Raw genomic sequence first — 24047 nt, forward strand, 5'->3', positions numbered from 1 at the left:
GTCAGACTGAAGAGACCCGGGTATATGGTGCAGGAAGGTGCCGAGCATAGCCCGAATCCGGGGTAACAGCCAGGCCAGCTGCCATTCATAGCCACCGCTTCGAGCTTGTGTATTGTTTATGGATTAAGATGCTTTGATAAACTATTAACAATACTTTTGTTGCTATATCATATATACATCCAACGCCGAAAATGCCCTACTCTACAATCTAAACATCATGCAACATCCAGATATATCTATATCTAGATATCAGAAATAACACACCGCATGCAGCGCAGGAAACCTCGGAAACTCCTCCTGCCACTCCGCCAGCACGTCCATAATCACCTCATCCACGTCCTCGCCCGCCCTACTCGCCGCGCTCAGCTTATCCGCCAACCCCAGAATCGCCTGCCCGCCCAGCGCCGCCTCCTCGACGTTATCCTTGATATCGACGTTGACCACATGCGCGGCCTTGTTCAGGTTCTCGCCCCGGTTCAGCAGGTCGTCGCACACCGCGTCGAAGCACCGCTCTTCGCACGTAATCACCACGTCAAACACGTTCTTCTGCTCCTGCCACCGCTCCGGCGCCGTCTTCACGTGCCGGTTCCGGTCAATCATCGCCAGCACTCCGTTCGCTGTATATAGTCTCTGGTCTTTCGACATCAGGTCTTGGTAGATATCCTCGTAGGGCGTGCCGAACGTGAATATATTCGGCCGGTCGATGCTTGGGCCTGGCAGACGCACCGCCGATCCGGTACCGTAGGACGACACGTTGTAGCCTGCCGACTGCAGCACTTTGTGGGCTTCCATCGAGCGGTTCTGGTTGGAAGCGCAGACGGTGCAGAACTTTAGCTCCGACATGCTGTGCTGCTGCTGCTGTAATGTTGTTGCTGATTTTTACAACGCGATGTCTGATTCTGCGATGTGTTCGCGTGGAGTGGATTAGGGTCAAACCCTGCGTGGGTCCGAGGGTCGCCTCCCAACTCCACGAGGCTCAGAACGTCGCATTGTCAACAAGCTGAGCAATCAACATCGCCTCTCGTCCTGCTCGCTGCTGCTTCAGCATAAACTCCCTGCTTCTCAGTTTTGGAGTAATCCTTTGTTTATCAGACTTATCTATCAGCTGCCCAGCGCAGAGCTGTGGTAGCAAGGCGACCGCGCGAACCACCACCACGTCGAAACACCTGCCGCCCTTCGCCCCACCAGAAGACGACGTCCCGCCTCCTCCGTACACGCCGCTCCCGTCCCTTCCTGACCTCGCTCGGTTTGGCAACATGTCCACTTTTGGCGGCGATGCCGCCGCTGCTGCGGCCGTAGCCTCGGCGTCGCACTCCGTCATCACCCAGGTCTCTGCCCACTCTGGCGGGGCGCTCTTCTCGCACGACCAGCTCCAGGCTGGCAGTGCTGGCGACTCGGCCATTACGCTAAATTTGCGGGGGCATAAGTTTAATATGATGCGCGAGGAGTTGATGGCGTTGCCGGAGAGCGTGCTGCTTTGCTTGTTTCCCAATGGCGTGTTTATCGATGGACAGGGGAACATGGTCACTTCTATAACTGGCACGGATGTCATTACCGTCGATGTCTGTCCTTCTTTCTTTTCAATGTTCGGCTGCCAGTATACTAACACACTCTAGTTCTCCCCTCTATGTCTGCAGTACGTGCTCGATACCTTCCGCGGCATCGCCACAAGCATACCATCATCCCCCACCACCTCCCCACCAGGCTCCCCTCGCTCCCCCGAAGTCAACACCACCTCCCCCGCCGCCATCCTCGCCGCCCGCCCGGCCGTCATAATCCTCCAAGAAGACCTAGATTTCTATGTCGTTCCCCCGCCCACAATCGCCCACAAACCATACGTCGAGGCAAAAGACGAAGCTGACGTCCCCGCCTCGTCCTCCTATCCCGCCTCGGTGGCTACCGCTGCTGCATCGTCCGTCGCGGCAGCGGGAAGTAACGTCAGCAAACGGCTCTCGCGAATGCTGCACCGCCATCCTGAAAGCGAGCGAGCACGCGACCGCTCGTCCTCCGTCTACAGTCGTATCGAAAACAGGCCCGTCGTGCTCCCGGACCCGTACGATCCCGCGCTGAAAGACCAGTACGTGCACGAGCCGCCAAACTACGCAGACATGGTCTCTCTAAAACTCGGCGTCAGCAAACGCCTGCTCGCCGAACGCGGCATCTTCTCCGCCCTCAAACGCGCGCGCGCAGTATCCTCCGACGACCTCCCTGACCAGGACCACTTACCCCACGGCGAAACACCGGACCACCTCAAAGCCGCGGGATCGGCCGAGAAGCATCTGCTCGAGATGCTCTGCGCGTCGGGCTTCGATATCGCAGACGAATGGGGCCACCGCGAGCGCGAGCCGAGTAAGACGGTAATCAGCTCGCTCGCGCTCGTGCGTCTGCAAGCCACCGAGCCCGCCTCCGCTGCTGCTGCAGGAGACGCTGCGGATCCGAGTTCGGTGACGATAAACCCGATGGCGCAGAAACTGCTTTTGTTTTGGCGCAAGCCGGCGCGCAAGTGTTGGTGGGATCGGATTTGCTTGAAGGGGATCGAGGGGTTTGATCCTGAGGTTGAAGTCAAGGTGCACGTTCGCCGGATGTGGACTTTAGAGCTGTCTGTTATCGGCGTGCATTGATTTCTTTTGCTTTAGACGAGTTTATTGCTGTATTATACCTCCTCGAGATGTGATTTAGATCACCACGCATCGCTATCTTCTCCTTTTCCCACAGTCCACGTTGTTTTCTTGTTACAAATCATTCATGTATCTATCTATCAATCTCTTTTCGTTCCGCCGTGCGTTTTTGGTCTATGGGTTCTTTGTCTTTTTCTTCCTTCTTCCTTCTTCCTTCTTCCTTCTTCCTTCTTCCTTCTTCCTTCTTAGATCATCTACCTTCTCCTCCAGTTGCATTATCCCTCCCTCTTTCTTTCTTCCTTTCGATTTGCTGATCGCGTTGAAGTCGGTGAATGCTGGATTCTTGATTTTTATTCATATATTTATCTATCTGCTTATTCATTTAGTTACTTAGTTATTTAGTTATTTAGTTATTTAGTTATTTAGTTATTTGATGAGGGTTGTTTATGTAAATGAAACAAGTAACTAGTTGAATAGGTATGGCATTTGTTTGTGTTGTTGAATGGTTTTGCTTCATGCGCGTGTTTTGTCGTGAATATATAGATCCACCTCCTCCTCCACCTCCCCCTCCTCCTTCTCCACCTATCAACAAACCCCACAGCAATAATAACATACCGCAACCCAGTAGACAAAAAAATAAGAAGAGAATATAAAAAGGAGAAGAAGAAGCAGCAAAGAGAAAAAAAAATGCAAAAATGAAAACGGGCCGAGCTGGGAATTGAACCCAGGACCACTCGCACCCAAAGCGAGTATCATACTACTAGACCACACGGCCATACGTTTCCATAGAAAAAAAAGTTGCGTTTTGACGTTATAAACCACTCACTCTTAACTTTCTCTTTGCGTTTGTGAGGGGAGAGGAAGGAGGGGGGAGGAGAGAAGGGAGGGGAGGTTGTGTGGGTAGTTGAGGAGGGTTTTCAGAGGGGTATGGGGTGAGGTGGATGGGTGTGAATGGTTCGTTGAGAAGAGAGATGGGTGGTTATAATTTGATTCTGGAGTCGCATGCGGCCAGCTAAATCAGATTTCAAAGTAGAATAAATTAGGCTATATTTTATTTTTGAATCAGCTTCTTAAAATATTAAAAATACAATCCTCCACCTCCCCCATCTTCTTATCCTACACTTTCGAGTTGATCAAACTCGTGGATATTATACAAAGAAATTTTGTACCTAACGTGAAAAGCTCCCAAAACTCCCAACGCTCACAGATTTTTTTATTATTTTGAGAGAATTTCGTTGATCCCACGTTCACGTCGCATTTTTTACTACACGCAGGTTGCAACTAGGAGATTTGAAGATGTCGATGAAGAAGTTTAAATCTAAAGGGTATATACTCTCAATCTTTGCTTGATTTATTCGTGACGAGGAGAGGAGACGAAGAAGAGAAAAAAGTCGATCTCATCTAACAATCACCACGCATCCATCTAGTCCCAAAGGCCGCAAACGAACGCGCCAGCATTCACCCCCTCCGATTGACAAAAAGACATTACGAGCAAAGTTGAAAGCGGGCGATAAGGCAGATGATGCGAGTGATAAGAGCACAGCGGGATCGGGATCGGGAGCAGCGGGAAGGATATCGAAGCCGAAGCCGAAAGCAAAGAAGAAACGGAAGAGGGAGGAGGTTGGTGGGAATACGCCTAGGGATTTTTTGATGTTGATGAGTAGGATGGGGAAGAGTACCACTGCTACCACTGCTACCACCAACAACAGCAGCGAGAAGAAACCGCAATTAACAGACGCGGAGAAAAAAGAGCTCAAAAAACAACGTCTCGAGAAGAAAAAACGCGAAGAATCCGAGCGTCGCGAGAAAGACCGCGCAAAGGAAGCACATGAGCGGAGGAAGCAGTTTAAGATGCTCCCCGGCGAGACGTTTTCCGAGTTTTCGCGACGCGTGGACGACGCTTTGCCTGTGATTAAAGCAAAGTCAGGCGTGCCGTCTGCTGCTGCTGTGCGGCGGTTGAAGAAGCAGGAGATTGCCGAGAAAAACGGGCAGAAGCCGGTTCGTCGGAAGACCAAGAAGGGGGATCCGGAAGAAGTGTTGACTGACGACGGCGAGGATTACAGCGACGAAGAGAAAGAAGAGCAACGATACCAGGACCTGAAAAATAAACGCTCGTCGTCGCCTGATCCGTGGCTGAAGCTGCGGAAATCGAATTTGCCCAAGTTCGGGGAAGTCGCGGAGGCGCCGCCGGTGTTGAAAGTGCCGTCGAAGAAATTGCTGAGCGTGCCGAAGAAAGCGGGGTCGTTGGCGGAGAGGTTGGTGTTGGAGGCTGAGAGGGAGATGGTTATTGGGAAGTATCGCGCGATGGTGGAGAGGAAGCAGTGGAAGAGTAAGAAGAGTGAGGTGCAGGAGGAGGAGGAGGAGTGAGTTGTGTAGAGAGCATTTTATTGTACGCTATTATATCATTACTGCAATCAACCACTAAACAAACAAACAATAATCCATAAACACACACGCGAGCCTACTATACACCGCACTGCAACACACCCCACCCCACACTACATCATCTTCTTGCACAACCGCTACATCTTCAACACAGGCGCAAGCTCGCCCACAATCTTCACAAACGCAGGCCCCAGCGGCTTCGCATTCAACGCGACCCGCCGCGCGTACTTCCTATCGATCGTGCCCGTCAAGATCCCGCGCACCACGCGCCCGCCAATCTCGCACAACTTGATCTCGGTCTCGATTTTTTCCGACACTTTGCTCGTCACGTCCGCTTGGTCTGCTTCGGCTTCGGAGTCGTTCTCATCGTCGGAGTTGTTCTCGTCTGCTTCAGGCTCGGAGTCGGCTTCGCTGAGGTCGGAGACGTCTTCCTGCTCTTGCTCATCGGTTACTTTAGCAGACTCTGCATCCGCCATGATCTTATCAAGCGACTGCAGCACGCTACTTTTCTGCACCTTCACCTTCGCCACCTTCGCAAGCGCCTTCTCGCGCGCCAAAAACATCTTCATCGTCGCCTTCTGCGCAACACTCGACATCCTCGTCTCCAGACCGACACTGAACCCCTCCCTCTTCAGCATCACGCCCACGGCCGAGAGAATATCGACCAGACACAGCACCGTGGATTGACCGAGCTCCTGAGGCGCGTCAGAGAGGATGATGCGCTCGTAGACTGATACGATGTCGTCGTAGGCCGTCTCAAAGTCGCGGAGAGAGACGGCGGAATGCATAAGCATGGCGTGCTGCGTCTTCCACAGGACAAAATACCGAAGCGTAGACACAGCAGCCATAACCACCTCTGTCTCCTGCGTCGACTCAACCTTATCACCCCGCTGAGCCAGCGCAATGAGAAGATCAAGCATCGTCTTATCCGCCTCGCGGGGCTTATATTGCAATGCCTCAGTCACATTGACCGCCGCCGCAAGATGCATAAGTCTCCCCAGCACCTTTGCAATCGCAGGCCATTCTTCATTTCCAATCGAGTCCGTCGCAAGATCGCCGTAGATCTTTGTCGCGCTGCGGAACCCGTCGCAGAGCTCGTCCACCAGGTCTCGGGTTCGTGACTCGACCGTGTCGGACAGGTACTCGTTCTTCTGGCCGTTGATGATCGTGCCGATAAACTCTCGCACAAGCGAAGAGCTGTCAAACGTCATAAATAGCTTGCAAAACTCGCTCAAGGTATCCTCATACACCTGCTTCTGTCGCATGACCTGGTAACTCTGCAAGTCGATGCAATTATGAAGACGCATGATATCCCCCGCTGAATCCGGATCCGCCGAAAACTTTTTCAAAATCCGTGAAATCATCGGCACAAGCTCGTCCGAGATCTTCTTCACAGAGTTCTCCTTCTCCTCCACATTCATTCTCCTCCCGCGCTTCTTCTCCGCCGTACCCGCCGTCGCGGTCCGCGCGGACGCAAGCGCGGCTTGCACGGCGCCGATAGCCATCTCGAGCACGACGTACTCCTGCGCAGAGCTGAGCGCTAGCTCGCGCTTGATTTTGGTGCCGATCGAGTCGTCGTCGTCGGTCTCACGGACAGAGGTGTCGAATAGCGCGTACTTGATAACTTCCGTCCATTCCTATAGAAGCTAGAGTTAGAATTTGCTTAAAAGTGCAGAATGAACAAAGTGCGACTCACCGGCAACGAATTCAAAGACTCCCAGAGCGATCGAGAGGCTACTGACAATCTCGACTCTGATTTCCCGTTAATCAACGTCTCCCATTTCGACACGGAGAGCGGATCGCCGACGTTCTCGGACTCGCTGTAAGACTGCAGAGTCTCGGCAATGACCTTCAGACTAAACCAAGACTTTTGAATCTCTCTCGCTCCGCTCGGTTTCCCGTCTTCCTCGTCGTCTTCCTCATCATCCTCCTCGAAGTCACTCTCGAGCTCGCCGGCGAGGTACGCGCGGATCTTTTTGATGTCGCCGATGCTGGCCAGGCGCTCAGAGACAACTTCTTTGACATTCGCCAAGAAGAACGGCACGACTGCCCTGCGTACACGGGGATTGATATCAAAAAGAAGACCGCAGACCTCGTCAATATCTTCCTGCTCTAGGAATCCGACCGCCCGGATGACGTCCAAGAGCTCGATCGCCGCGATCCGGACGGAATGCTCGACGTCGTGCGTCGCAATCTCGACCAGACGAGGACGGAATCTCTCGGTGAACTGGCGGAGGCCGCCGATGTAGTAGTTATCCTTGTACAGCTTTGTGAGATTACGAATGACTTCGTGCCGCGTGCCGCCGTTGGCGTCCGAAAGCATCCAGCCCATGTAGCGCAGATACTGGCCCTCGAAAAACACGTCCGGGAAGGTTTCCATCCACTTGCCGAGCTCGCGCATGCACTCGGTTCTGATCTTGGGATCGATATCGCGGTATCGGTGCACAAAGATCGTCGCGAACATGTCGCGGATCAAGCCGTCGATGACCTCGTTCTTTTGCGCATAGTCATCTACAGTCGCCTGCAGTTTATCGAGCTTGGCTTTCGCGGGCTTTGGCTTTGCCTTTTCGCGTTCGAGAAGCTTGGCTGAGTTTCCAGTCGTCTTTGCGATACTCGCCGCAATCGAGCACAGGCGTGAAAGCATGCTTAGACCGATCGTGGTAGACGTATGTCTGAATGAGCGAAGAGTCGAGCTAGACATTGCCGCGATCCAGATCTGCAGACTTTCCATGAGCGAGTCGTCGTCGTACAGCACCTCACGATCGGCACTCTTCTCAACAAGCTCGCCAAAGAACTTGACGAGACTCGATCTGAATTTCTTGAACTCGGGTTTCTTCGACGAGAGCGGATAATCGGCAACCGGTTTCTATCGCGCTAGGTTAGCATCAGTGACTTGTTGGTATACAGTAAATACACACCTTTCCAAAGACTTCTTGAATCTGCGCGAGCGTCTGAGTCGCAGAGTCTTGGTCTTCGACGTCGTAAGCCGTGATCGACGCGTCGCAACCGCAGCACTGCATTCGTCAGTACGTCCTACATTCATAACGATCGACATCTAATGAATACATACACGCAGGATGAAATTGACAATCTCCTTCAGAGCCTCGACTTTGTTAGTCTCGTAACTCTGCACCCAATCGTACGCTGTCTCGCCCACAGCTGTATTCGGATCCTTAATCGCCTCTGCATGAAAAACAAATCAGCATCAACACTCAACCGCACGCCTAACTTCTAATCTGCAAACCTACCAAACAACGCGTTCTCATGGCCTGAGCTAGGAGAGCTGGGCTGGCTGGCTGTGCTAACCCGTGCTTTCTTACGCGAGTTCTTGGGCGCCGCTGGCTTTGAAGACGCGTTCTTCGGCGGACGACCTCGTCCCCGGCGCTGAGGTTGAAAATCTTCCTCCTCTTCTTCTTCTTCCTCCTCCTCCTCTTCCTCTTCTTCGTCTATTTCTTCTTCTTCAGGATCCTCATCTTCCTCCCCGGACCCGTCCTCTTCAATTTCTTCGGCTTCCTCCACAGCAGCAGCCCGTTTCCGCTCTATCACAACACAATTAGTCTCTATCCCAATACACACTCTCCAAACACCAGAAATACATACTCGCCGCCGACTTCTTCGACGAAACAGACGACTCCGCCGCGCTAGACTTACGACGACGCGTTCTCCTCGTCGCGACCTCTTCTCCCTCGCTAGCAGACCCACTCTCCTCATCCTCATTCACATCGCGCATCTCCTCGTCTGAAGAGTCGTCACTCGCCACGACCGTCTCTGCGGATTTCAAACCCGCTCCGCGCGTGCGTGTCGACCTTCGCGTTCCCTCAGTTCTTGACGGCATCTGCTCGATATTTCGTAATTTCGATCAACAACTCAGATAAGATATATCAAGTAAAAAACTCAAACAAAAGACTATGCAAGTAAGCTTAGTCGCTCGTCCTGTCTTCTTGCTGTAGATCCTCGTGCGTGCTACGATGGGAAACAACAGATCAGAAAGACAACCCCCCAGGCGCGTTTCCTACGCGTTCAGAGGACAACAAGTGCACTAAACCCATCAACCTTTATGCAAGATAAACTTTTTCTCGCATAAACCCATAAAACCTCGCGCTAGTTATGCACTAAATTCTGGGGCTATCAGTGGCAAAACACTTTTTTCTGTCAACAAAGCGAGTCCGAAATAGTGTAATGGCTAGCACGGTCCGCTCTCACCGGGCAAATCGGGGTTCAATTCCCCGTTTCGGAGTTTATACCTCCATTTCGAAACAAATGGCTTACTTTGTTTTTTTTTTTGCAATTACATTTATAATTTTTGGTTGGGTTCTTTGTTATTTATCGTTCGTTGGCTGAGAGTATGTATGTATGATGAACTGAAATCATCTGTGTTCGTGTTGTAGTGCTTGTCTACATCAAACTTGCACATGGCAAGAGCACGCACAAAGTAGGTCAAATAAGAACACATACGCAAATTGTTGACGCAAACATACAATACACCGGCATAATATAATCTAATTCCAAACAAACGACGACGACGATATCAGACACGGTTTCAATCAAATCTCATGCGAATCTCACATCAAACACTACTGAACAAAGAGACAGGTGAAGCTTTAGTACTAGCGAAGATGCTTTTTCTTTGATGCTTTGTCTATCTTGGTCCCAGCTTGTCGAGCACGCGAGGACCTTGCTCTTCCCACTCTTGTTTGGTGATCCACCTGGATTAGACAGTTAGTGACTATGACAGTGATCTGGAAGATGAAGAAGAGTACTTACATATGCTCCTTGTCCGCCATAATGTTGGCAAGCACAGCACCTCCCAAGAAGACCATATGACGGCGTCGTGGAGGATCTTCGATTCTGACTTTGAATTTCTGAATTGGCAATGACAGTTAGCACATCGGTAAGCAAAAAGTCAGCAATCAATCAGGCACTTACGCTCAACCGTGTCGGATCGCCATTCAGCACCCGCGTCAACCACAGCTGCTTTAACTCCTTCTCCAAGCGACTGGGCAAGCCAGGGTACATGCTAGATCCACCGGACAGGACGATGGCCTTGTACAGACTTGATCGCACATCGACGTCGGCAGCTTGGATGGTGTTGAAGAGGAACTCTGCGATTCCAGGCTGTTCGACATCAACGAGATGTGGCTGGAATAAGCACTCGGGAGCCTCGAAGCGCTCGGATCCGATCTTGATGGTGCGTCCATCGGGAAGCTAGACAGATAATCAGTATATGTAAACAGTCAAATCATGGACACTCTCACTTACAGTGTAAGACTCAACGAGAACGGTAGTCTCGTCCGAGAGCTTGGTATCGAGCTCGAGATCGTAGCTGACGTAGCAAAGCTTCTCTTTGATCTGTCTGACGGTCTCGAAATCAGCCGTTCGGTTGAATGCATACCCGCGTCTCAAAAGAAGGTTGATCAGCTGGCGAGTGACGTCGCGGCCGGCGACATCGAGACGGCGCGTGAGGTGGTTGAGAACAGTCGATTCATAGACCGGGACAATGTGAGTGACACCATCGCCAGAGTCGACGACGACGCCCGAGGAAAGACCTGTGAGAGTGCATTAGATCTGAATTCTTCTACTTCTCTCGCTCGCCAAATCGATCATACCTTGGGCGTAGAGAGCGAGCACGGCCTGGATCGCAACGTAGACACCACCAAAGTTGTATTTCTCGAGCATGGTGTCGACCATTTTTTCTCTGTTGCTCAGTGGATTCATAGGAGGCTCGGTCAAGAGGATCTTGCGACCGGTCGGATCGATCTGCATTCTCTCGTAGAATGCGTAGTCCCAGAGATGGGTCATGTCCTCCCAGTTCTTGATGATTCCGTTCTCCATCTAAACAGCGCAGCAGTGAGACCTTGTTAGTCTTCTGTCTACACGTCATCTATGATAAAAGTGGTGTACGTACAGGATACGAGATCTGAAGCATCGTGCGCACGGCGCTCGCTTCATCACCAGCCATGATATCCTTAATCTCCACATTTCCAGTCCGCTCCTCCGCTCGCAGAATCGGACGACCGACGATGGAAGGAAAGGTATGATCCGGGAAATTCGTGCCTCCCCGACCGATCTTGACGAAACCAGTACCCTGATCGAGAACTACACAGATCCAAGTGTTAGCGACAACTAGTTCCAAGCCTCGAGGACTCCGCCATAACCGTCTCATCAGAACCCCGCGCCTCGGAATCACAGCAACATCAATCCTTCAATGTCAGATACGTACCAATTGGCTGCTCCGCCATGATGTAGTGCTAGAAAAAGAGATGCGAAATCGGGTTTGTTCTTGTGCGAGAATGGATGTGGTCTATCGGGGCCGGCTTATACGGAGAGCTTCGTGGTTATTGCCTGGCGGGTGCAGCCTCCCATTATGCACGTTTGTTTGTGCAGTTATTCCACAAGCGCTTTGGGAGTATGCAGGTTTCTACGTATGTCTACCGACTTGATTCATTCCGTTTATTTATTGAAGAATAAAACATATTTCAAGGTCTGATTCTATCGGCTGTATTATTGTGACTTCTACAGATATAGGCAAATACTTCATAACGTTGGCAAACCGCACCCCTCAACCAGCTCCACTACCCTTCCACGCAATAGACAGATATCCAAAGTTCTGTTCTAGGAAAAACAACAAGCACCAACGATACAAAAAGTCTGACAGGTGAAATAAGGATACCCATCGTAGGTACACTCTTAAACAAGCCAAGCCCTTTCTATTATTATATAATACAACTAAACAAAAATAAACAACCGGTAACCATCCTAAGCTTCTCCAGCAGCACTTTCGACATTATTTTCCCTCGCCAGCCAGCGATCGTTCTGTCTCAAAAGCCGCTGTCGGTCCGCCTCCGCTCTCGCAATCTCCTCATCGGTGATCGTCAACGGCTCTTCGTCGTACGCGCCGATCTCTCGCCAACTAGCCCCCGCGAGAAGGATGAATGCAAAGCCGATTATACCCCCGCCGAGAACGGAGCCTGGCGTGAGAGGGGTGCCAAAGATAAGCCAGTCGGTTATGGCGACGAGGAAGATGGTCAGGAGTGCGGCGACGCTCGATAGAACGGGCGAGGTCAGCGACATCAGGATCAGGAAGCTGCCAGAGAACAGCATGTTGGCGATGATTGAAATTATCAAGTAAAACAACACGTCACCGGTCGGCAACTCGAAGCTTTCGAGATCAAAGTAGGATAGTATCGGTAGCAGGATCCAAACTGTGAAGAAGGAGACAATACCGACGGTAGCTCCCACGATGTTGGCGAACAGGGCCGAGCGTCGAGCAGACACAGACTTGGGAGGGCAAAGGTACCGTTTATAAACAACCTCGTAGAGACCGTACAGGACTGCACCAATTCCGATGATGATGTTCCCAAGCAGTCTGTTTGACTCGGCATCAGCAGCGTCAACGGAGGCACCGTGGAGCAGGGAAAGCGGCCGCATTAGTGAATCGCCATAGGCGACGACCATGACACCGATAATTGCAAGAATCACGCTGAACGACTTTAGCTTTGTGACCTTTTCGCGCAGCAAGACGACCGAGAATGCGTATGCGAAAAATGCGGAGCAGTTGTAGATCGCGGTCACGTCGCTCGGCGTGGTGATGTTGATGGCGATGTACCATGAGCTGGCGGCGATGGTCATGATTGCGGTCAAGACCGCGACGGATTTTAGTAGGTACATAGGAGGGGAGCCTTTGGCGTGGTTGTGGATAGCGATAACGTCGAGCGTAGAGGAGATGATTCGTCTGTGCTTGACGTAGATCTCTCGTAGAGTATGGCGGGGAGAAAGAAGCCATAGGAATAGGATCTGGAGGGGGAAGAGAAATGTCCACGAGCTGTGCGTCAGATATAAGATAAGAATCGGCTTTTGAAAGTGGAGATCTTGGGCGATATACGTCGCGGCCTCGGTTTGCACGACGAAGGTGACCAAGACGAATATGAGTGCGATGAATGAGCTGAGCAAGTTAGCGAATGAGCACAGCTGTGTAAGAGTAAAGGCAGAACCTACTAGACATATCGTCTGCGATGTGATATCGACCCATGCAGAAAATCAGACTGCTGCGACCGTCGGTCATCTTCGTATTCATCGTCGTCCGCCAGGTAATCGTCGTCCATCCGCGCATGGAGATATCTGTACTCTGATCGGTTGATACTGCTCCGAGGAAACTGGGAATTCGACAAGATCTGCGGCAGCCGTCGACCACCAAATGCGTCTTGCTGACTTTCCCGTCTGTACTTGCTGCGTTGACTTCTCATGCTTCCGTTGCTTGCCCGGGAGCCAGACCCGTTGCTGGCGGGCGAAGTCGAGGCCAGCGACGGTCCGGCGGCGACCTGTCTTGAGATGGCAGAATAGTCCGCGTCGTCATCGTCGGAAGAAAATGTAGCAGAATCGTATGCGGTATTGAGCGAGCCCGCGACAGACTGCGTGGGCGACAAGAGGTCTAGAGAATCAGACCTCTTGAGAGGCGGGGGATTTGTGGGAAAGATCGACATTCTGCGATGACCTCGCTGTGGTTCAAGTCGATCTAGAAGACTATACTCAGTTCCGGCAAATGCAAACAGAGCTCTTGAATGCGTTGACCGAATGCAAAGACTGGGCCGGTATATCGGTGGCCAGAGTAGATATATTGGTAAGCTATCTGGTCTGAGTGCTTTTAGAACGTGATTTGCCTCGGCGGTCCCCCAGTTCAAGACCGACTCCCAATTCCGTAACTGACTCCGGACGCCACAGCAACTCTATGTTGGCAGATGTTATGCGCCCTGGAGATCATAGTTATCTGCTGATGCTGTGTATTGTATTATAAAATAGATTCTAAGGTCCGCATGAGCTATGAATTTAAAGGTCTTCTACTATGAGAGTTTGTTGACCTTCAAGTAGAGCAAGAGTGTCTTGTTACAGCGGTAGTTGGCAGAGGTCTACTCGACCTCGACTTGTCAGAAAGATCATCTTTCGGGCAGAACGAGAGACATGCAGCTAAGAGCAAATAATCCAAGAATATAAATAAAATTCGATAGCTTTTTAAGACAAACAGATATTAAAATAATGTACAACAAAAAGAAAACCGATGCGCGATCATTCAACTAAACGCAGTGTACCATGTAGCGGAGGTAATGGACATGACCAACCTAAGTTTAGTCACATGCTGATCTATAATACATGATACCTAACCAGCTAGATTGATTTAGATGAGCAGACGCTCGATCTTGTCCTTGATGGCGTAGATCTGGGTCTTGAGCTGGGAGGCATCGTTGGAGGTGACGGAGGCAGCGATGACCTGACGGCTGACACCGCAGGCACGGCCGAGAGCGAGCTTGGAGGGGACGAAGACGTAAGGGACGTTCTTGTCCTCGCAGAGGAGGGGGAGGTGGAGGAGGATCTCGATGGGCTCGGTGTCGGCGGCCATGATGATGAACTCGCTGATGCCGCGGTTGAGAGTCTTGGTGGCTGTGGGGGTGTTAGAGCTGTCAAGTTGACTGTGCACAAAAAGAAGACAATAGTGGAATGAGACATACCCTCGTTGGCACCCTTCTTGAGCTGGTGGTAGTGAGTAGCCTGCTGAGCAAGATCAAGGATCTGCTGGGTGAGAGCAGCGTCGGCGAGGGGGAAGGCTGTGAGTTGTTAGAGAGAGCACTAGAAAGGGCACTAAAAGAGCACCAGAGAGATGAAAGTAGTAATAAGAAGAGAGGAATACCTTTGGGGTTGGGAGCAGACATTGTAAAGGATAGAGATTGATAGATGGAAGATGGAAAAAGTCGATCTGAGTAGCGGATGAAATATGCGAATTTAAAAAGGGTTCCTTGCAGTGCTCGCCCTCTCTATATCGCTCAGTAGGAAATCAATAAAAAGTACGAAGGAGTACTTTAGGGAGAAGTGGTGGTTTGCGTGGAGCGGTATGGAGAAGAGAGAAGAGAGAAGAGAAGACGGGATGCCAAATTTTTTCAGAGAATACGAATTGGGAGAGTTGAAAAGAAGTTTTGAAGAAGTTTTACTGCTGTTTGGGGAAATGCGAAATTTTGGGTTTGTAAATTTGTAGATGGGTTAGGTTAGGGTTTTAGAGGAGCGATTAGCAGTCGGGCGGTTGCTTAGAGAGCAGGGCAGGGTTAGAAGATAGAAGATAGAAGGGGAGGAGAGGAGAGGGAAGAGGAAGGAGGGGATAGTGGTAGTGAATGGTTGGTGGTGATAGCCGTAGGAGTAGGAGGAGTAGTAGGAGTAGTAGAAGTAGTAGAAGTAGTAGTAGATGATAAGGAGGATACAATGCAATACACTACAATACTATTACTACTATTACTATACTACTACTTCTACTACTATTACACTGCTACTACTACTACTATTACACTGCTACTACACACACACACACACACACACACACACACACTATCAGCCCGCCAATGGGCGCAGTGCAGGCCGCGATATGCGCTCACAGAGATAGAGGCGTCGCCGATAAGCAGCCTGAGGTTAGGGCCCTCGCGCTGATAGCTCCGGCGTAGCTCTGGGCACGGGGGCCGCCTGTCGCCCAGTTAGTAGCGCACCTCTCAGCACGGCCCAATCATATCTGCCCGCGGCAGCGCTCCTGGCCACCGCACTAGCCCCGATTAGGCTGTACTAACCCGCTTCGGGCTAGCGGCACAATGTATTGGCCGTCCACCACCAGCCGATATTTAGTGTAGGCACCGCCCGCAACTCGTTTTCTTCCGCCTCTTTACCTCTCGTCGTACTTCGTCAGTCCTTCATCCGCTCTTCTACTCTCAATCCAATCCTATTCTTCAATAGAAATCTATCGCAATGGCCACTGAACTTTGGTATGTCTCTTGTTTCTTTTCAGTTGAACAAAATTGAACTTTTTCTCGCAATGTGACCACTTGCTAACATTTTCTGTTTTCACAGCCCCGTCTACGCTGTATGTCTCCTAGATTGCTTTGCTACTGCCTAGCATTGCCATCCAATCCATCGAGCTCTGCTCTGCTTTGCATTGCTCTTGCTTTGCTTTGCTTGCTCGCTCGCTCTAGTTTCATCAATCTCTCTAACTTGTTTTCATCACAGCCCTTCTTCGGTGCTATGGGAGCCACCGCTTCCATCGTCTTCACCTGTAAGTCATTCTTCTTCTTCTTCTTCTTCATCATATGTACTCCTCTCTAGTAGTAGATAGAGATATTCTATCTATTTCTAGAGATAAATCGACTTCTTACCTTGTTGCTAACCCCTCCTAGCCTTCGGTGCCTCCTACGGTACTGCCAAGTCCGGTGTCGGCATTTGCGCTACCGCTGTCCTCAGACCCGACTTGATCATCAAGAACATTGTTCCCGTCATTATGGCTGGTATCATTGCCATCTACGGTCTCGTCGTCTCCGTCTTGGTCTCCGACGGTCTTGCCCAGAACCAGGCCCTCTACTCCGGCTTCATCCAGCTCGGTGCCGGTCTCTCTGTCGGTCTTGCCGGTCTCGCTGCCGGCTTCGCCATCGGCATTGTCGGTGACGCTGGTGTCCGCGGTACCGCCCAGCAGCCCCGTCTCTTCGTCGGAATGATTCTCATTCTCATTTTCGCTGAGGTCTTGGGTCTCTACGGTCTCATTGTTGCCCTTCTCCTCAACTCCCGTGCCACCGGCGCTGACGTTCAGTGCTAAGCGCATCGCTTTTATATAGCTCTTATATAAAACAATCTTCTCATCTACAAACCTTTTTCGAACATCAAAATTCATTATATATAGAATTTTTTTCCATTTCTTTTTCGGATGTCTTTTCTTTTCTTTTGTCGTTTTTTTCTTTACTATTTTTATGTGTACTTCGGGGAATAAGGAGTGGTTATAGTGTGCTTTTGTATTAATCAAATAAAGTTGGCATTTTAGGGGTTTCTATTCATGATTTATATTTCTCATGTCTATTTAGTTGGCGTGTCGAATCTGTCTGTGAATGAAATTAGGATGTTTGGATGAAGAGCGGCAGGGTCATAGACGTTGAATGGTATTCTTTCACGAAATTCAATGATTTTATCATTAAGCTATCTGTAGTTCTGTAGTTCTTATACATAGATGTGTTCTATATCTGTCTTCCATTATTATCGTTATAGATATGTACTGTGGGGTAAGATATCTACAGCTCAAGTAGTAAGGAAGAAGACTGTTCTAGAGAAACATAGAAGCAGCGGATATGATAGCGATAACGGCAACGGATGAGGTGATCATTATCTCCAGTTCAACAGCCAGCACGGTTCCAGCTGACAGCTCCAGTCAGCTACTAGCCAGCAGCTAGTGACTTGAACAACATAACCTTCCGGGCAGCAGGACCTGGACCTGGCCTGGGACCTGGAACCGGGCGAGATGACACGCGCGATAAGCACGAGAGCCGGTGATGCTTTTGAATGGCTGGTTTCGTCCGATTCACAAGTGCGCGCGGACGCAAACCTGTGAGCTGGGCTGAGCTGAGCTGAGTGTTTAAACGGCCGACGACGAAACCACCTGAACGCACTTCAGTTTGAGAAGACGACAGGGCCGCGCCAATCGCCGTGGTCGCGATAGATGTCGCTGTTATCTTTCTGCTCCTCGGGGTGGTTAGCGTGTGGCCGCCGGACATACTCGTGCTCTGCAGCTCACGCTTACTTTACTCTTTCTCTGTGCCCGGCGGTCAGTCACTGTCTTGATAGATTGATCAATGGCTACTTATCGCCTGTGACTATCGTCAGTTCAGAATGATAACCGCTCGGCTCGTCAAGCTCCAAGTAGCTGCTTGATCGATAAACACCTCACCGAACCCCACTTTTGTAACTCCAACTGCTTCTGTCTAAACTCTTCACGTCACATTCGGCAGGCCCCACTTTAGTCCCCAAAGACATTGAATTCGGCACTAGAGAGGAGTTGGATGCCCGACGGACGTATCCGTGGATCAACGAACTCGAACAGGTGAACGGCCGAAGTTTCTGATTTTTGGATCTCGAGAGACAATAGGACGCCACATCTAGCCAACCTCTTCTATCCTCGCCTGCCTATGATCTATATCTGAGCAATTGATCTGCAATCCTGACACTTGAAGTAGAAGACGGTCTCTTGTAGGCTAGCCAAGTCTTCACATCATCGAGGTATTCTTGACGTCAGACGCTCATTATGCCGACAGGATACTTATGATTCGTGGATTGCTGGTGGTATCCTGCTCTGTATTTTAATGTAGACTAGAGTATTGTGATGATGGTGATTGTCTGCTGTATAATAAAATCCAAGCTGCTAGATATCAACAGCTTTCATAGATTGTAAACAATGAATTGCAGTTGGTCTTACAGATTTTACGCAGCGCAGTACAACACCCACTGTCGTCATCCCTGCCTCCGCCAAAGTGTGCCATAGCTCTCCTAAAGTAGTAATACCATCACCAATTCTCAGCCCGTCTACCCCAAACAGAAACAAGGAAAGCCACTAGTCGCCCAACTCAGCGCGCTTAGACCAAACCGGGAAAAGAAGACGAAGCAGAAGAAGCAGAAGAAGAAGAAGAAGAAGCGTGGACAGAATCAGACTAAATCCTGGCGAACCGACACGTTAACTCGATCAACCTTCGGCCACTTCGCAGGCCGACGCACCAGCTGCTCAGACTGAAATCAGGCGTCACTGCGGCGTTATTCTTCACCTCGGTTACGATCCTCTACTCGAGCCCGGTTATCTTTAGCGGATCTGTGGCTAATTCGCTGCCGTTTGCTTCGATTGTCAATCGTCCTTTTCATACTCTGCCGGGAATGGTGTACAAGAGTAAGCCTTCTCGCTCTGCCGTGCCTTTTACCAGCCATGATGGACCATCTTTCTGCAAATTACTTCAAGAGTTACTAGCTCAATTGATAACCTCCTGCTAACTAATCGTACCAGCCCCTCCCCAAGCGCCTCCAACATGGACGCTGACCCCTGAGCAGATCACCTCGGAGATGGAGACCGTTCTCGCCGAGGCGAAGAAGCTCGAAGACGAGGTCTCTGCTCTTCCCGAACCCAGCTTCAATTCTGTAATTAAAGCGCTTGCTGATGCGTCCAACGTGCGCTACGGGCTCGTCAATCAGCTTACTTTCTACCAGCACATCAGTGCCGACAAGGAGGTTCGCAATAGTAGCAGCAAGGCCGAGGAGGCTTTCAGAGTGAGTCCTTTATAGTTATGATCCCACCTGATTAGTGCTGACTATGTGTGAACTAGGACTTTGACATTGAATCGTCGATGCGCGAAGATTTGTTCAAGGCCGTCAACGCGGTCTACAAGCAAACCCCCGACGTCGATCCCGAGTCCAAACGCCTGCTCGAAAAGCTGAACCTCGACTTTGTCCGCAACGGTCTCGCGCTCCCGGTCGAGACGCGCGACGAGCTCAAGGCGCTGCAGAAAAAACTTTCAAACCTCGAGGTGCAGTACAACAAAAACCTCGGCGAGGAAACCGGCTTCATCCTCTTCACCGCCGAGGAGCTCGAGGGCGTTCCCGCCGACGTGGTCGCGCAGTTTGCCGAGGTCGAGGGGAAATACAAGATGACGTTCAAGTACCCGGATTTGTTCCCGGTCATGAAGTATGCCAAGAATCCGGATACGCGGCGACGCGCTTTTGTCGGGGATCAGAATAAGGTGATGGAGAACACCGAGCTCTTGATCCAGGCGATCAAGCTGCGCGCTGATATCGCTCACTTGCTGGGGTATAAGACGCACTCTGCTTATGTGCTCGAGGATCGGATGGCAAAGTCGCCCGAGATTGTTATGACGGTATGTACAGGGTTTGAACGAGATAGAGTGAATCACTGCTGATGAGTAACTTGTAGTTCCTGAACGACCTGCGTGAGAAGCTCAGCATCGCGGGAAAGACCGAGATCGCCAAACTTCTCGAGCTCAAGCAGGCCGACGAAAAAGCGCTCGGCCTGCCCGAGGATTCGTCGTTCAACGTGTGGGACTACCGCTACTTTGACCGCCTGCTTCTGGAGAAGGAGTACGAGGTCGACGACCAAAAAATCAGCGAGTACTTCCCGATGCAGTCCACGATCGAGAAGATGCTCAAGATCTTTGAGGTCTTGTTTGCGCTCGAGTTCCACGAGGTCACCGGCGCCGACCGCTCGGTCTGGCACGAGGACTGCAAGCAGTTCGCGGTGTGGAAGAATGACACCGGCACCCAGGAGTTTGTCGGCTGGTTGTACTTTGACTTGCATCCGCGCGAGGGCAAGTACGGCCACGCCGCGAACTTCAATCTGAGCCCGGGATACACCGACAAGGACGGCAAGCGCGTGTACCCTGTGACTGCGCTGGTGTGCAACTTCTCAAAGCCGAGTGCGAGCAAGCCCTCGCTTCTGAAGCACGACGAGGTCGTCACTTTTTTCCACGAGCTCGGGCACGGAATCCATGACCTTGTCTCCGTCACCAAGTACGCGCGGTTCCACGGCACGAACGTCGCGCGCGATTTCGTCGAGGCGCCGTCGCAGATGCTCGAGTACTGGTGCTGGCAGCCCAAAGAACTCAAGGGTCTCTCGAGCCACTACGAGGAGCCCAGCAAGACGATCGACGACGATCTGATCGACAAGATCGTGAAGAGCAAGCACGTCAACGGCGGCCTCTTCAACCTGCGCCAGCTGCATTTCGCGCTCTTCGATATGACCCTGCACACCTCCGACGGCAACATTGACGTAACCGAGACATGGAACAGCATGCGTCAGGAGATCGCGCTGATGCAGCAAGCCAACGAAACAACCTACGGCTTCGGCTCGTTCGGCCATCTCATGGGCGGCTACGACTCGGGATACTACGGGTACCTGTGGTCGCAGGTCTTTGCCGCCGACATTTTCTACACCGAGTTCCTTGCCGATCCGATGAACACCACGAACGGACTCAGGTACCGCGACACGATCTTGAAGCCGGGTGGCTCGCGCGAGGAGTTGGATAATTTGAAGCAGTTGCTTGGACGGGAGCCTAATAATGTTGCGTTTTTGAGCGAGTTGGGGGTTGGAAAGTAAGCACTAATTTTCTGTCTGTCGCTTTTAAAAAAATAATAAAATAGTATATTGTTATTGGTAAACTATCTTTGTATTTGTAACTTCTACTACTGCACTTGCAATTTGCGAGGAATGATAAATGCCGAAAGAGTCGCCATTTTGATATTTCATCTGATTTCAAGATGTGCGGCTCTGTGTGCCTACTCGCTTTCCACGCAACACCTTCCATTTAACTCAAACAACCACCACGCGAGCCGTACCTCAAACCACCTCAATTATCAAACTGCTACTTTAATTTTCTGTTCTCGAAATAAGAAAAATCTTCTTTTTCAGAACAGTAGACAATTGAGCACGATACTGCCACCGAGAACGTTGTTTACGCGACTGTTGCTGGACATTTATCCAGCTCGACGGACTGTGCTTGCGGATAGTAGTAACGCGCTAGGATTCGCGAGGAGATTGTATAGCTATCGGTCGCCGTTCGGGATGATTAATAAAGGTAGGTGAATTACTACTAGACACGAGATGATTGACTGGACTGTACTGACAGACGACGCAGTACCCCCCCAGCCAGCTCCGGTCTGGGACCACACGCCCGAGCAGATCAGTGCGGGGATCGCAAAGATCGTCGCGGACTCAAAGAAGTTGAGCGACGAGGTTGCAGCGGTTGCGCAGCCGACGTTTGAGAATGTGATTAAGGCGATCGTCGACGGGGATCATGCGCAGTACGGGACCATTCGGCAGCTGCTGTTTTATCACAATGTTAGCACTGATGCCGCGGTGAGGGAGAGTAGCGCGAAGGCGGAGGAGGTTTTTAGGGTGAGTGGGTGGTTTATATGGTTGGGGTTTAGTCTGGTTTGATTGCTGACGCGATGGGGGATAGGAGTACAACATTGAGCTGTCTATGCGTGAGGATCTGTTCAAGGTCGTGGACGCGGTATACAAGCAAGCTCCCGCGCTCGACGCAGAATCCACCCGGCTACTGGAGAAAATGCATCTCGACTTTGTCCGCAACGGACTCGCGCTTCCAAAGGAGAAGCGCGACGAGCTCAAGGCGCTGCAGAAAGCTCTCTCGAGCCTCGAGCTCGCGTACAAGACCAACCTGAGCGAAAACACAGAGTCCATTTTATTCACAAAGGAGGAGCTCGAGGGCCTTCCGGCGGATAACCTGTCGCAGCTCGAGCAGGTCGAGGGGAAATACAAGATGACGTTCAAGTACCCGGACGTCGTCCCTGTGATCAAGTACGCGAAAAACGCAGAGACGAGGAAGCGCGCGTTTGTCGGCGACCAGAATAAGGCGAGGCAGAACTGCGAGTTGTTGGAGAAGGCGGTGAAGTTGCGGGCAAAGATCGCAAAGGTGCTCGGGTATGAGACGCATGCTGCGTATGTGTTGGAAGAGCGCATGGCGAAGACGCCTGAGAATGTTTCGAACGTGAGTGGTTCTTCATTTAAAGATTTGTTTCAATACTGACTTGTGTTTACAGTTCCTGAACGATCTACGCGGAAAACTGACTGACGCCGGCAAGGCAGAGATTGCGAAACTGAAGCAACTAAAAGCCGCAGAGCTGTCGAGCGCGGGTCTGACGCCAGATGACGCGTTCAACATCTGGGACTACCGATACTTTGACCGCGTGCTGCTCGAGACCGAGTACGAGGTCGACGGCGAGAAGATCAGCGAGTATTTCCCCGTGCAACCCACGATTGAGAAAATGCTCGGGATCTTTGAAGAGCTGTTTGGGTTACGGTTCGTCGAGGCGACCGGCGCCGAGCGATCGGTGTGGCATGAGGATTGTAAGCAGTTTGCGGTGTGGCAGGTCGTAGACCCCGCGGACGAGGACAATGTGGAGTTTGTGGGGTGGCTGTATTTCGATCTGCATCCGCGGACGGGCAAGTACGGCCACGCGGCGAACTTCAACCTGAACCCGGGCTTCACGAACGCGCGCGGCGAGCGGGTGTACCCCGTGACTGCGCTGGTGTGCAATTTCTCCAAGCCGACGGCGACGAAGCCGTCGCTGCTGAAGCACGGCGAGGTCGTGACGCTTTTCCACGAGCTCGGGCACGGCATCCACAACCTCGTGTCGGCAACACAGTACGCGCGGTTCCACGGCACGCGGGTCGCACGCGACTTTGTCGAGGCGCCGTCGCAGATGCTCGAGTTTTGGTGCTGGGAGCCGGCGCAGCTGAAGCGGTTGTCGGGCCACTATCTCGATCCGGGGCGGGCGATCGACGACGGGCTTGTGAAGCGGATTGTGGCGAGCAAGCATGTGAATGGGAGTCTGTTTGCGCTGCGGCAGTTGCATTTCGGGCTGTTTGATCTCACGCTGCATTTGCTTGCGGACGGCGGGGAGGTTGATGTCGCGAAGCTGTGGAACGAGATGAGACAGGAGATCTCGCTTCTGCAGCAAGGCGCGGAGGTGACGCACGGGTACGCGTCGTTCGGGCACCTGATGGGCGGCTACGACTCGGGGTACTACGGGTACCTGTGGTCAGAGGTATTTGCGGCGGATATTTTCTACAGCAAGTTCAAGGGCGACGCGATGAACAAGGCGGCAGGGAAGGAGTACCGCGACGCGATCTTGAAGCCGGGCGGGTCGCGCGACGAGATGGAGAGCTTGAAGGCGTTGCTGGGGCGGGAGCCTACGAACGCGGCGTTCTTGGCCGAGCTGGGGATCACGGCGTGACCGGCGCGTTAAAGAAGGAAGAATGACCGGGCTGTGCTGTGCAGGGCATAAGTTAAAGACGTTACGCGCGTGCTGTTGGGAATGGAAACGTGTTGCGAAAAGACAACCCGATAAGGTAGTCTATCTGCGTGGTGCGGCTCGAAAAATCTTCGAAGGAGAAGAGAAGAAGACAGGAAGGAGAATAAAGTGTTGCTGATTCTATTTCTGTATTAATAAGTGCAGGTTTTTATTAACTGGGCATATTCTTGGCCGGTGATCGGGAAAGAGCAGGATGCTGTCGTGTAGAAATGTAGAAGGTGGAAGTAACCACGCGTCCTCCTACATTACGTCCTCACCTCCCGCAGATCTTTATCTTCACCCCTCGCTCCACTCTAAACCCCCCTGACACCACAGCAGTATCCCACCAACAAGTAAGCAAGAGCAACCGGCAAGCTTCGGAGCGTGGCAGTGTGG

General features: G+C 51.5%; 10 protein-coding genes and 2 non-coding genes across 12 annotated transcripts; 6 read left to right on the forward strand and 6 right to left on the reverse strand.

Moving 5' to 3' along the window:
- Positions 1-134: 134 nt before the first annotated feature.
- On the reverse strand, positions 135-967 carry BZA70DRAFT_283995 (RNA polymerase II subunit A C-terminal domain phosphatase SSU72). Its single transcript, XM_064913534.1, has one exon. It carries the CDS (start codon positions 841-843, stop codon positions 250-252), a length of 594 nt encoding a protein of 197 aa, XP_064766188.1. The 5' UTR covers positions 844-967; the 3' UTR covers positions 135-249.
- Positions 968-1256: 289 nt separating this feature from the next.
- Positions 1257-2621, forward strand: BZA70DRAFT_241610 (uncharacterized protein; the record flags this gene model as incomplete). Its single annotated transcript, XM_064910536.1, has 3 exons — positions 1257-1562; positions 1617-1838; positions 2091-2621. The coding sequence occupies 3 exons, from the start codon at positions 1257-1259 to the stop codon at positions 2619-2621; spliced, it is 1059 nt and encodes a 352-aa protein (XP_064766189.1).
- Positions 2622-3321: 700 nt separating this feature from the next.
- On the reverse strand, positions 3322-3393 carry BZA70DRAFT_t88. The gene has a single exon. It is a non-coding gene; the product is annotated as a tRNA-Pro (tRNA).
- Positions 3394-3708: 315 nt separating this feature from the next.
- Positions 3709-4986, forward strand: BZA70DRAFT_284000 (uncharacterized protein; the record flags this gene model as incomplete). Its single annotated transcript, XM_064913535.1, has 2 exons — positions 3709-3943; positions 4046-4986. Exons 1-2 carry the CDS (start codon positions 3915-3917, stop codon positions 4983-4985), a joined length of 969 nt encoding a protein of 322 aa, XP_064766190.1. The 5' UTR covers positions 3709-3914.
- Positions 4987-8994, reverse strand: BZA70DRAFT_297322 (STAG domain-containing protein). Its single transcript, XM_064914561.1, has 6 exons — positions 8604-8994; positions 8252-8542; positions 8074-8186; positions 7922-8017; positions 6700-7869; positions 4987-6640 (listed from the first exon to the last, which is right to left on the reverse strand). The coding sequence occupies exons 1-6, from the start codon at positions 8836-8838 to the stop codon at positions 5141-5143; spliced, it is 3405 nt and encodes a 1134-aa protein (XP_064766191.1). The 5' UTR covers positions 8839-8994; the 3' UTR covers positions 4987-5140.
- A 174-nt stretch (positions 8995-9168) lies between these two features.
- BZA70DRAFT_t86 lies at positions 9169-9240 on the forward strand. Its single transcript has one exon. It is a non-coding gene; the product is annotated as a tRNA-Glu (tRNA).
- Positions 9241-9308: 68 nt separating this feature from the next.
- Positions 9309-11408, reverse strand: BZA70DRAFT_284007 (actin family). The gene is made up of 7 exons (XM_064913536.1): positions 11224-11408; positions 10909-11099; positions 10610-10835; positions 10263-10549; positions 9930-10208; positions 9768-9865; positions 9309-9709 (listed from the first exon to the last, which is right to left on the reverse strand). The coding sequence occupies exons 1-7, from the start codon at positions 11240-11242 to the stop codon at positions 9643-9645; spliced, it is 1167 nt and encodes a 388-aa protein (XP_064766192.1). The 5' UTR covers positions 11243-11408; the 3' UTR covers positions 9309-9642.
- A 76-nt stretch (positions 11409-11484) lies between these two features.
- BZA70DRAFT_284008 (uncharacterized protein) lies at positions 11485-13021 on the reverse strand. The gene has a single exon (XM_064913537.1). The coding sequence runs from the start codon at positions 12669-12671 to the stop codon at positions 11760-11762; it is 912 nt and encodes a 303-aa protein (XP_064766193.1). The 5' UTR covers positions 12672-13021; the 3' UTR covers positions 11485-11759.
- Positions 13022-13827: 806 nt separating this feature from the next.
- Positions 13828-14793, reverse strand: BZA70DRAFT_83395 (13 kDa ribonucleoprotein-associated protein). Its single transcript, XM_064915453.1, has 3 exons — positions 14683-14793; positions 14504-14599; positions 13828-14435 (listed from the first exon to the last, which is right to left on the reverse strand). The coding sequence occupies exons 1-3, from the start codon at positions 14702-14704 to the stop codon at positions 14173-14175; spliced, it is 381 nt and encodes a 126-aa protein (XP_064766194.1). The 5' UTR covers positions 14705-14793; the 3' UTR covers positions 13828-14172.
- An 803-nt stretch (positions 14794-15596) lies between these two features.
- BZA70DRAFT_284014 (V-ATPase proteolipid subunit C-like domain-containing protein) lies at positions 15597-16989 on the forward strand. The gene is made up of 4 exons (XM_064913538.1): positions 15597-15793; positions 15879-15891; positions 16035-16080; positions 16202-16989. Exons 1-4 carry the CDS (start codon positions 15777-15779, stop codon positions 16612-16614), a joined length of 489 nt encoding a protein of 162 aa, XP_064766195.1. The 5' UTR covers positions 15597-15776; the 3' UTR covers positions 16615-16989.
- A 1276-nt stretch (positions 16990-18265) lies between these two features.
- Positions 18266-21004, forward strand: BZA70DRAFT_83876 (uncharacterized protein). Its single transcript, XM_064915458.1, has 4 exons — positions 18266-18720; positions 18835-19094; positions 19151-19699; positions 19756-21004. Exons 1-4 carry the CDS (start codon positions 18708-18710, stop codon positions 20932-20934), a joined length of 2001 nt encoding a protein of 666 aa, XP_064766196.1. The 5' UTR covers positions 18266-18707; the 3' UTR covers positions 20935-21004.
- Position 21005: 1 nt separating this feature from the next.
- Positions 21006-24041, forward strand: BZA70DRAFT_83434 (uncharacterized protein). The gene is made up of 4 exons (XM_064915454.1): positions 21006-21412; positions 21473-21732; positions 21797-22345; positions 22398-24041. The coding sequence occupies exons 1-4, from the start codon at positions 21046-21048 to the stop codon at positions 23592-23594; spliced, it is 2373 nt and encodes a 790-aa protein (XP_064766197.1). The 5' UTR covers positions 21006-21045; the 3' UTR covers positions 23595-24041.
- Positions 24042-24047: the final 6 nt, after the last annotated feature.

Source organism: Myxozyma melibiosi (assembly GCF_037950935.1).
Source record: "Myxozyma melibiosi strain Phaff 52-87 chromosome Unknown BZA70scaffold_13, whole genome shotgun sequence".
NCBI lineage: Eukaryota > Fungi > Ascomycota > Lipomycetes > Lipomycetales > Lipomycetaceae > Myxozyma > Myxozyma melibiosi.

Excerpts from the sequence above, each read along its gene's own strand:
- BZA70DRAFT_283995 (XM_064913534.1), bottom strand. The coding sequence starts at position 843 with ATGTCGGAGCTAAAGTTCTGCACCGTCTGCGCTTCCAACCAGAACCGC.
- BZA70DRAFT_297322 (XM_064914561.1), bottom strand. The coding sequence starts at position 8,838 with ATGCCGTCAAGAACTGAGGGAACGCGAAGGTCGACACGCACGCGCGGA. Across the intron at positions 8,187-8,251 it reads CCATGAGAACGCGTTGTTTG|AGGCGATTAAGGATCCGAAT; the intron begins GTAGGTTTGCAG and ends TTTTTCATGCAG. Across the intron at positions 7,870-7,921 it reads TTCAAGAAGTCTTTGGAAAG|AAACCGGTTGCCGATTATCC; the intron begins GTGTGTATTTAC and ends CTAGCGCGATAG.
- BZA70DRAFT_284007 (XM_064913536.1), bottom strand. Across the intron at positions 10,550-10,609 it reads GCTCGCTCTCTACGCCCAAG|GTCTTTCCTCGGGCGTCGTC; the intron begins GTATGATCGATT and ends GCACTCTCACAG. Across the intron at positions 9,866-9,929 it reads GCGATCCGACACGGTTGAGC|AAATTCAAAGTCAGAATCGA; the intron begins GTAAGTGCCTGA and ends TTGCCAATTCAG.
- BZA70DRAFT_284008 (XM_064913537.1), bottom strand. The coding sequence starts at position 12,671 with ATGTACCTACTAAAATCCGTCGCGGTCTTGACCGCAATCATGACCATC.
- BZA70DRAFT_83395 (XM_064915453.1), bottom strand. The coding sequence starts at position 14,704 with ATGTCTGCTCCCAACCCCAAAG. Across the intron at positions 14,600-14,682 it reads GTCTGCTCCCAACCCCAAAG|CCTTCCCCCTCGCCGACGCT; the intron begins GTATTCCTCTCT and ends AACAACTCACAG. Across the intron at positions 14,436-14,503 it reads CAAGAAGGGTGCCAACGAGG|CCACCAAGACTCTCAACCGC; the intron begins GTATGTCTCATT and ends ACACCCCCACAG.
- BZA70DRAFT_284014 (XM_064913538.1), top strand. Across the intron at positions 16,081-16,201 it reads CGCTTCCATCGTCTTCACCT|CCTTCGGTGCCTCCTACGGT; the intron begins GTAAGTCATTCT and ends AACCCCTCCTAG.
- BZA70DRAFT_83876 (XM_064915458.1), top strand. Across the intron at positions 19,095-19,150 it reads AGGCCGAGGAGGCTTTCAGA|GACTTTGACATTGAATCGTC; the intron begins GTGAGTCCTTTA and ends TGTGTGAACTAG. Across the intron at positions 19,700-19,755 it reads CGCCCGAGATTGTTATGACG|TTCCTGAACGACCTGCGTGA; the intron begins GTATGTACAGGG and ends AGTAACTTGTAG.
- BZA70DRAFT_83434 (XM_064915454.1), top strand. The coding sequence starts at position 21,046 with ATGATAAATGCCGAAAGAGTCGCCATTTTGATATTTCATCTGATTTCA. Across the intron at positions 21,413-21,472 it reads GTTCGGGATGATTAATAAAG|TACCCCCCCAGCCAGCTCCG; the intron begins GTAGGTGAATTA and ends CAGACGACGCAG. Across the intron at positions 21,733-21,796 it reads AGGCGGAGGAGGTTTTTAGG|GAGTACAACATTGAGCTGTC; the intron begins GTGAGTGGGTGG and ends GATGGGGGATAG.